Raw genomic sequence first — 13933 nt, 5'->3', positions numbered from 1 at the left:
TTGCCACCACCAAAACACTCGCGGGCTGAAAGCAATTTGGAACTGAAAGGCGAGACTCGAGTGGAGGAAAAACGGAGGCTACACTACACACTCTAAGCCAGAATCATCGTCGAATAATTTCATCCCCTGGAAAACCCCGTACCGAATCCGAAAGTCCTCATCCCCGGGACGTCCAAAGCCAGCGTTTGCCAAGATTCTATTCCACCGATATCCCGAACGCAAACGCAGAGGCAGGAACGTTCCCATATGAATAATGATAAATATAATAGCAATAATAATGGCCACATAAAAAAGGCGCAGCGACGGGAAATCGGGAAAATATGAAGTGTAAGTGCCGGGTCTCACACACGATCGCGTTTCAAAAAGGTGCGAGCGAGATGGAATAGGAGTTAGAGAAAAATAAAACAGCACCTCGAAATCGGAGATAAAATGGACTGCGGAAGGCGGCAAAGTTAGAAATGTAAATGAGATTTTGTATTAACAGATATTTCGAACCATTAATCAAACTCTCAATTTACTTGCGCGACTGCCGGTTTGCTGCTGGTGCTTCTGCTGTTCTGCTGTTCTGCTGGCCATCGGTGGTAGTTTGCCAGAAGACATTTCGGTTTTGGGTTTCTTTATTGTTTTGGTTTTTTTCCCTTTCGCCTCGATATTTTTTTTAACCATCGGTTCCAACCAGGTTGGGTTGACTCTTAAAAAAACAATTTTATACAGACTGTTTTAGGAAGAGGTGTGTTCATCTAAGTCAACCTAACTCTAGCATTTACTTAGTGGGAAACTTCGTGTTCAAAACTCAATCAGGTATAGTAGAAACTCACGTAGAGAAAATCAATTTTGGCAACTAACTTAAGTTTTGCTAAAGAATTACCAATCTCCCGACCCAAACCACATCGCTTTGCCATCCATTTTGAACGCACCATCGGCATTTCTCAAAGAGTAGGAAAGGTGTTAAAAATATTCAATCTTCCAAGCAACAAAACAGGGTAACCGATCTCGGTTCTGTGTGTCTGTGTGTTTGTGTGTCTGTGCGCGCGTATAACTTATGAAAGCCGTCAGGAAAAATTAGTTTCTCAATATTAATAGACTTGTTATACATTCACACCCTTCCCGCTGGGAAGCCGCGAGCGGTCTCCGGACTCCGGCAGCATCGGCAGAATTATCGATCCGATCGAGGGAAAACGAGCCGAACGAATCCCTCGGACCCTCGGTGTGCGGTGGTGGCTGAAGGGAGAGGCGCGAAAGGGACCGGAACGGATCGCGCGCGCCATTGTGTCTTGGGATCGTAACTTCTTCATCATCATCATCATCATCATCATCATCATGAGTGGAGAAGGCGACGAAGGAGAAGGAGGACGGCTGGGAGACCATATAATATGATCTCATGATCTCATGCTGATCACCTGAACCCGTGCAACCCGGGCACACAACTCCCCTGGGGGCACCCGGTTCCGAAAGCGGAATGTGCGTCCGGCGAAGATGAAGATGTTGGCGAAGGTGTGAAGAAATCTGGAGAAAATTGATAAAACCCGTCGAGGGAGGAAACAGGGATGGAAACAGGGGGAGAGAAAAAAAAATGTATAGAGTCATCATCCGATCGTTTGGAATTGGCACCGTTAGGTAATGGATAGGAGCAATTGGGGGATAGACCGAACGCCCCGGACTTCACCCCAAAATGGTGAAGGCGAAAACGGGAGGAGTAAAAACCGAGGGCCGAACGAAAAACTTGACGGAACACCTTTGCCAACCAGTTTTTCACACGTCTGGTGGAGAGAAAAGAGGCAGGTGGAGACCGGAGCAACGGGCAACAAATGGCGGTAACAACGCATGACGCCCATCGAAGTCAACATTACACGATAATTATTTCTTGCTTATTCAAAGTGGAAACTAATCACGCCTTTATTCAGCTACACTTTTGTTACACTGCTACAGAACTGTCAGAGTGTCTGTTTTTGTTACCGTATTGTTATGTTTTGAGAAGAGTTTGTGCTTTTTTTCTCACGGTCCTAGAGAAGATATGTCAATTATTTTAGTTTAAGTCATTGTTCAATTTAAGAAGGTATAATTTTTCCTTCCGTTACATCCAGCTGGGACATACATTTTCTAAAAAAATGGAAATTAAAATGTATTTATGACCAAAGGCAAATTACTTTTATTTGATAGCATCACCGAACAAGTAGCGTTTGTAGTCGAGAACATTTCGAAAACGATCGGATCGGAAAACAGCGCCTTACCATTATGTCAGCTCGTGCAGAAAAGGTGTTAATGGGAATGCAACTGGTTGGCATGCGCCCGGAGGACATACATGCGTCCGGAACCGTACGCGTGTTGCGGACGCATCCATAATTAACGTGTTGTCATAACGTCACCCCGCGGGAAAGGCTGAGTCCGGCTGAGAAATGGGCCGGCAATGTTTCTTGTTTTACCGTCTTTTGTTTTTCATCCGTTTCTTTCGTTTATTTTTCCCCATTTCCTTCGGATCCGGCCGTTTTGATGCATTTCTGGGAATCGCGCCGACTGCAGAAACTGAGAGGTAATAATTATTGCTCGCGACTCGCGACACCCGGTTGCCATGAGAGGTGAAGAAATGGAATCCAAAGGAATCTGCGAGATACCTCCGGGGCAATTCTGGGATCGCTTCCAAGAACTGGCCTGGACGAGCAACCAAATGCCAAATCAAACCGCACCGTTGTTCCTTCAAAGATCTTCGGGAGTTGGTTTCTGTCCGCCAAAGGGCTTTTGTTTTTACACATCGCACACTCGAGAGCCAGCGAGGCTGGAAAAACTTTCACGGTTTCTTCCGCCGGAATGTCCAACGCCAGATTGAAACGCATGGTTTTGATTCTAGTTCGCGTTGGATCCGTTTGCATGCGCTCTTGTAACATTACGAGGCCCTGGCCCGTCTTATCCTTTTCTAACAGCCGATTCGATCACCCCCCGGAGTTTCGGGAAGGCTTTTTCCCACCTTCGCTCTGATTTAGACATAGCTCAAAAAAGAGGTCCCTAGGATGGTGTGAGTGTGTGTACGTGTGACTAATGAGATATTTCGGCGGGCGTATTTTGTTCCCTCGGGTTCGTGCCTTCCTTTCATGCTCGGAGCTGCTCGAACCTTCTCTGTGTCGGAGACTCCCAAAAACCGTGCGGTGCATCGGTTTCCATTTGGGTATAGAAAATTGATTAAAATTAATTACCTCTGCGGGCTGCCGGGGTGCCAGGGGCCCCGGGGTCGGCACACGAGTTAGCCTGAAGACGTTGGCTCTCGATACGGGATTTTGGAAGCTACGAGCCGTGAACTGAACGATTTTGATTTTTCCCTCTCCTTGGGCTTTTCTTTTCGCCAAACACACGCCAGCGTGGAGTGTAGGGCGTTCTAAGGTGTTGTTGGTGTTGCCCTTTTCTCTTTTTTTTTTTTGCTAACACCGAAACTAACCGCCGAGAACAACTCAATTTCAAACTGTGTTCCGCTCGCCAGCCTGTCTTACCTTCTCGCCATCTTGCGCAAGACGCTAAATCAACCGTGATGCCTTCGGACCGAGCCTTGGTCCTCCCGCGAGACGGGGCTAAATAGTTTTCTCAGTTATAATAATGTTGTGTGAAGGTTATTATTCAACCCGACCGCCTCCCCAAAACCCAAGTCGACACCCATTACCCTTCTCCTGCTGCCCTCTTTAGCAAAGGAAAAGGATGGAAAAAACAACAACACACGGAGCTAGTTTTTAATCACATCCCCAGCACATGGTTTACTTGTGAGTTTTCGGGACCCTTCTTACCTTCAGAAGGGGATGAAACTGGGGCCGCGTCCTGTGTCACCCCACCGACCCGCTACCCTACGCTACACTCACCTACTCGGTAGCTTCCGATGGAGTGCTGTTGGGCCGCACCGAGCCGAGCTCTATGTTCATTAATTAAAACACTTAATAAATCATTTTCGGAGTCGATTTAAAGTTGTAACCGATTGCGGACACCGCAATGTCCGCCGGCCGACCCTTGCCGCCCCGGGCAGGATGAATCGGCAGGATATGGCAGGGCTTGGGCAGGGCTTCGACCCAAAGTTGCCGCTCAGTTGGCAGAGGTGTTTGTATCCCCCGAGGGCTGTTGTCGGGTGATGAGCATTTTTTGGGCACAAAATACGGACGTGCGCAAAACATGGCATGTGCCGCATTTATGGTACAATATCGAGAACGAAACCATTGGAAATCTTTTCAAATAAAGCAGTTTTGAGGTTATATTTTACAAGTAAATATATGCTTTATTTGATTTCACAGAAATACCCTGCGTTGGAACTAAACTTCTTACATGATTTGCATTCACTTCGAAATACCCTCAATACTATTTTTGAATTAATATTCTCTTACCCAACCAAACCTCCACCGCTTAAAGATATGTTTCATCACAATCCACCGAACAAAGATGAACCTTTCCGTCGATTGATTCATCAACGATCCCATCTCGATCGGGGGCTTGGAATGGCGAGAAAAAGTAATTATTTTTCTCATCCATCAATCGTTAATGAACAAGATGTAACCGAAGAAATATTCTACTGCGGCTTTTAAATACACCTCTCCATATCTCTAGGCACGAGGCTAAACTAATGGTCGTTTTAATATTCCAATCCCATCTCTTGATCTTGATTCCATTGATAATGGAATCATCAACCTTCCGAAGGGGTCGACATGTAGTTTGCACGTGAATAAAATTGTCACATATTTATTTATTACTACCATTTACATTCGCCCCGAAAACTGGGGGATGAGGGATACGGCATTTCCAGGAACGCCGGCCAAGGAGATAATCGTCGCCATGACAGATGTGCGGTGACGAATCCGTATTTCTATTTTGAGGTTGTGCAGCATTCGCTTCGGTTCGTCATAATGTTATGGTCGATTTATACTGCTTTCTTGATCATCTTGCATGGTCAGTTCCATTTTGTGGATGGTGGGGCGTGCATCTTAATTCCCATCTGTTGGCTGGATCTAAAACAAATTGTTTTGATAGCATTACCCACAAAATTCAGCTGCAGTCGTTCAACTTTTGTTAATAAATTATTCACTTCTAATAAGGGACCAATTGATATAGCGGTTGAATTAAGCAAAATGGTTATATTACCTAGACAGTTCGGCTTTGTTGACAACTTCAAACTAAACAACTAGAAAATAGACCTTGTTGTTAGGTAACAATTTGATCGCAAAACACTGCATGTTTTATGAGCAACAGTCAGCAATCTATTTTGCATTACGTCGAGCAGGAGCAATTGGAACGATTTCGCGTGACATCATCGGCAGGCGAATATTTTACTTGGGCGGATTTATTTGGTAAATTGTATCAATTGAGAATCGTTCGAATCAGCGTCGCGTGTTCCACTTGGTTCGCATTAGGCACTGGCACAACACACAAACACGCACACTTTAATTTCATTTAATTTGCATGCTGCTCGTCGTTGTGGCTCGATAATGGGTTGTAAACCGTTGACAATCGGTTTCCAATTGGAGCAGCGCTCTTTTTACTCTTCAAATCAAAGCAGGCGAGTGGCAATTATGTTCGAACATAAAGCTTCGTTAATCGCAACAACATGAGGGAGGGACACTGTGAAACGGCTTACAACACAAGGGAATGTTCTATCTTGAGGTTAGTGTAAGGAATCGGAAACTCCCTTTCGAATCGAGGGCAGAAGGAGTGAGAGGGTGTGTGTCACAATAAATAATTCAGAAAAACAATACGCGTATCGGCGAGGTTCGGCGCTTGGAGTGACCGGACGCCACCGTTCGTCCGTCATGTCGCCTCGGCCGGATGTAATCACCATCAATCATGCAGTCACCGTCAAGGCAGACGAAAAGTGTCCTTCGGAAAAGAATGAAAAAGAACAACATCCGGAAGAAGAGGCGAAGGTTCCCATTCAAACGGTACACTATATGCTACCGGTAGGTAAACATTCAATCCACCGAGAATAGAAGTCCCTCGCCGGGATAATGACGATCCAGCGAAGTGAGCAAAGGAACCGAAACACCAAACGTCATGCAAACACGTGCTTCGGTCGGTGACGAACGGGAGCAAATGTTGGCCACTTTAAAGGACAATGGAAATGGTTCACCGAAGTGGAAAAATATTTTCTGTCTTCAAGTAACCTGAAGGAGTAACGAATCCTTTTTTCCTTGCCTCTCGACTTCGGACGTGGCACACACACGCGCACCGGCGAACAAAAACTTTATCAAAATCCCATTGCAGGATGTATTAAATTTCCGCTTTTTCCCGATTTTCCCGACCAGCGACGTGTTCGAGGGACATTCGCACTTTCTTCGATCGTTTTTCTTCCCTTTGCGGGTCGCCGTGTGGTCGTCTGTCAAAACTGTCATAAATCAAAGTGCTGTCATCAGTGCTGGGAGGAAGGAAAGGGCGGCCAGTGTGGGGAAAGGCAATCACGATTGGAAAAACCAGCTTGTGCGAAGGTAATGCAAGTACAAGGGCAAGTTGTTCCCCTTCTTGGCTTTTGCCACTGGCAAAAGGAAAACTCGCCATCCCAAATTCGTTCGCATGTTGCATGAAAATGATACTCGTCGGCCGAAGTGGAGGTGGAAGTAAATAATTTTAACGCACGAAGCTTCCCGGCGACACTTGGAGCGATGGGTGAGGGGCACCGAAAGAACATCATCATTTTCCATTTCCGTGGGGTTACCCTTGACCGGCGACAATCTCATTTCTTGAATGTGTATCAAGTTTCGTACGAAGATGGAACAGTCTTATGATGAGGTGGACCCCTTTGGAGGTGTGAGAAATTTTCCCTTAATTGTAGTTAATGATCTTCGTGCGAACGCAAACAGAGACGACCGATTGATACACGCTAGCAAGGATAATGTTTCCTCAACGACCTTGAAGGGTTTTGAGGGGTTCATTTCAATGAGATAATTACTGATGTTTGGTTTTCTTACCACCGAAGGCAATACATATTTTTTACTCATGAGTTTCCCTTAGAAACTAGGCCTTCTATGTTTGATTTGATAATCAAAATCTGTTCGGCCGAGAAAATACAACATTCAATAAAAGTTCTTTGCCGTCGGAAAGTCATCGTCATGTTTTCCCAAGCAAAACAGTTTCGGCTCGGGTACAGTTAGTCTACGAAAGTAAGTTCGTACGCAAAATTGTTTTCCACCATGGTGAATGGAAATTTCACGGACATCGACACAAGCATCGTTCCCATCAAACTGAGCTCAATTGTCTGATCAATCGATGGGTAAGATGAAAAACAGCACACCTTTTTTTCACACCTACTAGATCGCAGATCGTGCGTCATGGTGAACGATTTCCGATTTTCCCGCCACATTGAGAGGGGAGGTGGAAGCGGTTTTATTAAGCCATCTTGCTCGCTGCTTGTTTAGCTCCCTTCACTTTGGCCAATTGGTTGGAGGCTATTATGGTTTTATTTTGATTTTCTTCAGTAATTTTCACAAACAACGTTCACTTTATCAACGGACGGTCAATTTTCTTCTCCCGGGGGGTGCAACGTTGGGGCCGTCGTAAGGTGGGAAAATAAAACTGTTGACAGCTTCCGACGGCCTCCGGGAGGACACTAACGAGCACTAATGAGCCGATGCGTCAATTGTGCTCCTCATTTAAAGTCCACTTGCGCCCAACGGGAACTGACTGTGTTTAGGCTTTTCAGTCATTCTGCGTCTTCATCCGATTCAAAAGCGAATAGGTTGGAAAACCAGCTGTTTTGAGAAACTCGACACCCCGGTGAGAGAAGAAACAAGAAACTCATCACAATCGTCTGTTGACCAAACAATCGAGCTAGCCTAAACATTATTCAAATGAAACTTTCGAAAACATTTTTGATGAAACTCAATCAAAAGGGAACAATTTTGCCTCATGTAATAGCGTAATGAGAAGCAAAAATCTATCGCGAACCAAAAAACACTTAATGGTAATTTAATCAGTGTTATTTGGGAAGAAGACATAACAAAAAGCTACTGAAAGCTACCAAACACCGCACAGGACGAGTCGTTAAAGTTTGCCCGTGGCTTTCACAAGCAATTATTTCGTCAGTCTGCGAGTACGCAATACGACGCGCCTGTTTTCATCCGCAAACACATGAAAAGAAAACGAATAAATCTTGCCGCCTTTGAATCGATTCCAATATTTTATAGTTCTTCTGAACCATACCAAGGGCGAGGGAGATTAGTTGAAATGATTGCATAAATTTTTTCCCGTCACCGTGGGTTAAGATTTTTTAATTAAAAACCCATTCGAACCTGAATTTATGTCTTCGATAGAAACAAATCTCATGACGTCGTAGAAATGACTCCAATGTTTACTATCGAGATCATACCGGTTTGTTATCACGGTAATTGCGTTTGATAAATAATAAATGTGATACATGTTCACCCCTCGGCAAACATTTCTATTCCATCCCCGGTTCGGATTCGATGAAAAATCAAAGTGCAGATTTGAGCAGCAAGCTAGTTGGATTGAACACTTTAGCCGCCCATGTTTATTCGTTCGCACCTATAAAAGCGTGTATTTGTTTACCAAGTAGCAAATAGCAGTAGGTGTGGGTAAGTAGCAAATATTTGCCTGCAGTGCAGCGGCCGCAGTAGGCAAAAATGCACCATTCTTGACGCGCCACGTGGGAAATGCAGGTGCGTTTTCAAATAGAATGAGGAGCGAATGGTTTGCTTTTGCGATACGGGCTGCACGTTTGCAGTAAATTCCTTTCCCTCTGCTACCTTGTTTGTGTGCATGCCGAGCCCGCGTTTAGGAGCCTAATGATGATAACAAACCTTTATTTGCCGATCCACAAACTGCACTTTAATGCAACGGGGTCGAACCGAACCGGCAAGCCCGAGCGAAAGCTTAAAAACCTGCGAATAAAGTCATAAACCGATCCTGGGCTGTAGATAAGAGTAAAAAGTAAAAAGACGAGTGGCTGTTAAACAATTATTTTCTTTCAACCCAAAAGTGAATCAATTTTTCTCACCCTCTCTTATGCAGCTCCTTTCCCGTTTTTGGTCGTTCTCCTCCACGAATCATTAATCCTTGGAAAAGGTGCATTCGAGATCGGTACATCCTTCGGACCTTCTGCATTCGGGCCGGTGTTTCCCTGCACAATTCTTTTTGCCCGCCCGAGGCCCTAAGATGTCTTAATAAATTTTACTTTTCTGTCGGCCCGCGTACCCGCCAGCTCGGCCAGCTTGCAACTCTTAACTTTACCCTTGTTTGCCAGCCCGTAATGAAATTTTAACGCTTCCGTTAGCACAATGTGGGGATCTCTTTCGGTCGGTTAGCGCTGTTTGCGTTGGAGAGGGTAAGGTTTTGAGACGAAAAAAAAGATTGTAAAGGAAAGCGCGGAGCAAACGATCGAGGCTACAAAAAAAAGGAAGCGACCGTCGATTTGTACCGCGGCGTACAAACGATAAAACATCTCTTTCCAGTTTGCTGCGCACCGAACATGAGGCGAAAGGGCTATAAAACCATTGCCATTACATATTTAAACACCTCGAACATGGTCCCGAAACATGCCGCAGTTAATATTTGTATTGAAATTCGTTTCGGCAGGATTACGAGCAGCCGGACGGCAAGGTGTGCGAGGGGTTTGCACTTGCCAGAAATGCAACGATGCATTCAACGACGCGCCTAACGAGGGAAAGAGTTCAGGAAAATTTTGTCTACCAAAGGTGGAACAGAAAGTCAGAAAAGGAAAACCCCTTTGATCAGGTTTTGATTCAATTTTCTCACTTCACTAGGACATTGTTTTCCCTTTTTTCTATGTCAAACGAATTGAGCCATCACACTCCAACTCTTCTTCCTCCGGTGTTGTTCGTTTCCATCCCATTTGGGGTGTCCAATGATGGGTCATAAAAGGCAAATCGTACGTCAAGTGGTACACACGTTACCTTTGCAGGCACAGTGTCGGATCTGTTACAAGTTTTTTTTATTTCCTTTCATGTTCAGTTGTCTCCTTTAACTTATCCTTCCCGAACTTATACACCGTGTGTACCATCGTTCGCTTTTTCTCCTCTTGTGTCCTTCTTTCCTTTTGAAAAATCTTCTGTTCCCGATCGGCCTACCAGTTCCGGACAAAATAATTAATGGCCAATGGTTGAGCTAATTCGTATATTTACTGTTCGTGTTTCGGACTTTCGATTCTTCTTGACATAACCTACTGGCCGCAAAGGACGTTGGTGGAATCGTTGGTAGATGGACGAATAAAATTGAATGTTTTTCCCCCTCCACTTGTGGACTACGGTTAAGCTGTTCAACTTTTTCCCAACACTCGTATACATAAAACATAAGTAAATTAATATCACAAGATTTTTCATTTATTCATCAACTTGGTGTTTTTTGTTTACTTGTGATTCATTAACATAACATATGCATTCCGTTTTTAAACAGTTTTTTCAACTCATCTCGACACGTGTTTCATTAGTTTTTTTAATGTTTTTCTCTCTTCTCTCTCCAGGTGTGGTTTCAAAACCGAAGGGCAAAGTGGCGGAAAAAGGAGCACACGAAAAAAGGACCCGGCAGACCCGCACACAACGCCCATCCGCAATCCTGCTCCGGTGAACCGATCCCGCCAAGTGAGCTGAAAGCCCGAGAGAAGTAAGTTCATGCGTATGCGACATTTTTATGACTGGAACTTTGCGTCAAACAAATATAACGAAATAAAAACACAGCATTTCTATCTAGTAATAGAATAAAATAGTAATGCACAACAAAAGCTGGGGTATAAATATAAAAAGTATATAAACTTTAAGTATTAAAAAGAGAATCAAAACAATCACCCCCCATGAGTAGATTAATGAAGCGTTCAATTGGAAAGTGGATAGTAAAAACAGGCCCGCGATGAAACAGAAATGGGCACCAGGTTCATAAAAGTGCGACAACAAAAAGTTAACATCTCGAAAAACAAAAACCAGTGGAGCGAAAACACTGGAATTTATGTTTTTTCCGTACCACAAAATAATTTGTCGCTGGCCAATCTCTGCAAGCACCCATTTTATTTCTCTTTCTGCTTGTGCCTTTTCCAACCCATTTTTGTCTGCCCTCCCGCTTCATAAGTGGGTAATTCGAATTCGGCAGATCCATTTCCATCCCGGAGCAATCCCGTGTCAATTGTTGCTTACCCATATTGACTGCAAATTTATTATCCACCTCACGGGCCTGGAAAATCGTTGACAATCGTTGAAGTTTTATTTCGTTTTGTTTTTTCTTTAATCTGGTTCAGGCTTGAATGTTTAACCCCCAGGATTGGTGTTTTATGAACACGAATAGTGGATAATGGCAAAAACCATTCGTGATTGTTGATAGTTTGCACGAAAGGGAAATTTACATTCTGTTTTGTTTTATGTCTCCTCTCCTGAAGGGTGTAATAAAACAAATATCTAGCAAGCCATTTGCCGAATGAAGAACATTCACATTGACGGTTGTTAGTGGATATTTATTGGAACGCATTTCGCGGGGCTATTTTCGATCGAAACTTAACCGATTTTTCAAATATTGCATAAATATGACTATTTTGTCCAACTGCAATCTGTTATACGTTGCTGCTAACGGGATATCAAAACGGACTTTACGATGCAGATTCAATTATTACGAATGTGGTTTTCTCTTCTCGTTTCCACACGCTTTTTATACAATTTTGGAAATGGCAGACGGACCGGCTCCAATTCGACCGATCCGGTGGCGGCGAACCATGGATAGTAATGGCGCTAATTAAAGTCACACCAGGAGCTCGGCTTAATGAGCTTCGTTAATTTTGTCCGGCGGTCCAACGCCAGAGGCTGCTGATTCCCGGTGAACTAAGCTGCTGCTGCCCCTGCTGCTTTATTCTCAGCTTCTGCTGCCTTAGCAATAATTCGTCGGCTCCTCCGGGGCGGTTTCTCTGTTGCGTGCTCCGTCGAAGCGCACCACAGTGCAGCGAATGATGACACGGAACACAAGGGACACCATATTTTGTTTTACCCTGCGCATGGGGATAGCTGCGAAAACGTGTTCACCCCCTCGAGGGACCGCCGGTAAAAGTGACGAGTTCAATATGGCGCACGTACCTGCGGTGTCGCCGTCGTCGGTCTCCATCTTTGCGTGCTTTTCCCCTTTTGTTTTATTTCCATTTCATTTCCATCCCGCCGGCAACGCTGACCAACGAGCAAGCGGTATTTCCTCCCTCACAAACGTTGACGGGAGTGCGTCATTGCTTCGGTCGGTAGCAGCTGCTAGACATGGCCTTTTGAACAACGCCCCCAATACGGTGGACGGAACGTTTTGTCGGGTGTTTTAATTAGTGGTTTTGTGCGAAATTAAATTGGGCCCACAGCAAACGGGTACGGTAATTGGTAACCTTCCGCCTTGCCGGAGGCCATTGCTGGCTGTACAAGGGGAATCCAGATTGTGACAGGATCTCTGGAGTTTTGCTCGACGAAACGTGATTGTGTCCAAGAACACAGTTTCTCCACTAAAGAAGCTGCAGTTTTGAGTTTGTTTTGGCAGGTAACATAGTTTTGTTAGGTTAGTGTTCATGATTTGTATGTTTCTCTAGTTAATGTTTATCTCTTTAATTTGAAAATTAACTTCACAATTGATTATTCCATTATGAAACATCACCTACAATTTAAATAAACTATGTGTTATGTGATTCAATACGAGAGCCGTTCATGTGTGGTAGCTCAGCATATCGCGAGCCACCACTAGTCGCAATGCACAGCGCCATCTAGTACAATAAAATTGAACCAATCGGTTCGAATTCTGATGGACAAATTGATTGCTGCAAAACCGTTGCAACAATAAAAAACATGGGGAAACATGGGATTTGGAAGAAAAAAAGATGGAATTTTTTTTTACCATAAAGAAAATTTACAAAATAATTTCCCAACCTTAGGAAAGCAAACAATAAATGTTAGATTTTGAACATTCATACCCATTTCACTGCAACTGAAACTACATATTCTACAATCTCACTAATTCGCTTCGAGTTCACTAACAGTGCATCTGTTGTTCTTCTCTCTGCTTCCCCTTCCCGCAGGGCGCGTCGCCGGAAGAAGATCGCCAAGGCGCTGGAGCGGCAGGCCCGGAAACTGCGGGCGAAGGGTATCGCCGTCGACCTGGAGGCACTTCGGGCCGAGTATCTCACGCAGCACCGTAACAACTCCGGCAGCGAGTCGGAGGACGACGATGACGCCGACAACGACGACGAGGACCCGATCGACGTTGTCGGCGGGGCGGAGTCGGGCGATGAGCCGGAAGACTGCTCGATACAGCGCCGGGAGAGTGTCGAGGGCGACGGGCTGGACGAGACGGGCAGCGAAACGCCACGCAACAGCATCCGGCCCAACCCATTTAGCATAGAATCGCTCCTGTACAACAACACGTGAAACCGCCGGAAGACGCCACCATTCGCACACCACTAGCCGTGCCACAGGTTCCATGTTCCGGGTTGGTTGTCCGCGCTACCAGAATGTGGACAACTTCAACCCGTACCCCTCACTCCATTTCCCCATGGTGTCCATCACACTTTCCTACGCGGTTCCTCTCGAACATTCGAAACACTCTGTTCCTAAGAGCAGCGAAGCAGCCAGTCAGTCAGGAAGAGTCAGTCAAATCAGTGTGTGAGTGTGTGTGTGTGTGTCCAAGCGGTGCCAAGAAGGAAAAGTTGGGGAAATCAAATGGAGTGGAAAAATCAGTTTCGCTCACTTTCCCAATCACAAGCCTCTTTATGGTATCCAAACCCTGTAGATAGAATGAATATTGCACAACGAACTTGCGAACTGCCACTTGATCCCTTTCAATAGTTTCAGTGAACTTCACGTTGCAACGGAAACGGGAACATTATTTATTTCGATTAATTTTATTTTAAACCTTAGTTATTTGTTAAACACAGTAGTTCCATTTCCCCTTTACCGTTTACCCGGTGGAAAATGAGTTCCTCAGAATGATGCATTTTTTTAAAGCC

At 44.8% G+C, this 13933-nt stretch overlaps 1 protein-coding gene across 1 annotated transcript in view; it reads left to right on the top strand.

Moving 5' to 3' along the window:
- The window catches only part of LOC131272886 (homeobox protein unc-4-like), a 70589-nt gene extending 57234 nt beyond the window's left edge, over window positions 1-13355 (top strand). Inside the window, exons 3-4 of the mRNA XM_058274759.1 lie at window positions 10448-10587; window positions 13007-13355. Coding sequence (XP_058130742.1) covers window positions 10448-10587; window positions 13007-13355 — 489 coding nt within the window. The remainder of the gene's footprint in view (window positions 1-10447; window positions 10588-13006) is intronic.
- Window positions 13356-13933: the final 578 nt, after the last annotated feature.

This window comes from Anopheles coustani, chromosome 3 (assembly GCF_943734705.1).
Source record: "Anopheles coustani chromosome 3, idAnoCousDA_361_x.2, whole genome shotgun sequence".
Lineage (NCBI taxonomy): Eukaryota > Metazoa > Arthropoda > Insecta > Diptera > Culicidae > Anopheles > Anopheles coustani.
The sequence above is the reverse complement of the archived record's forward strand: the minus strand, read 5'-3'. Positions and strand labels throughout refer to the sequence as shown.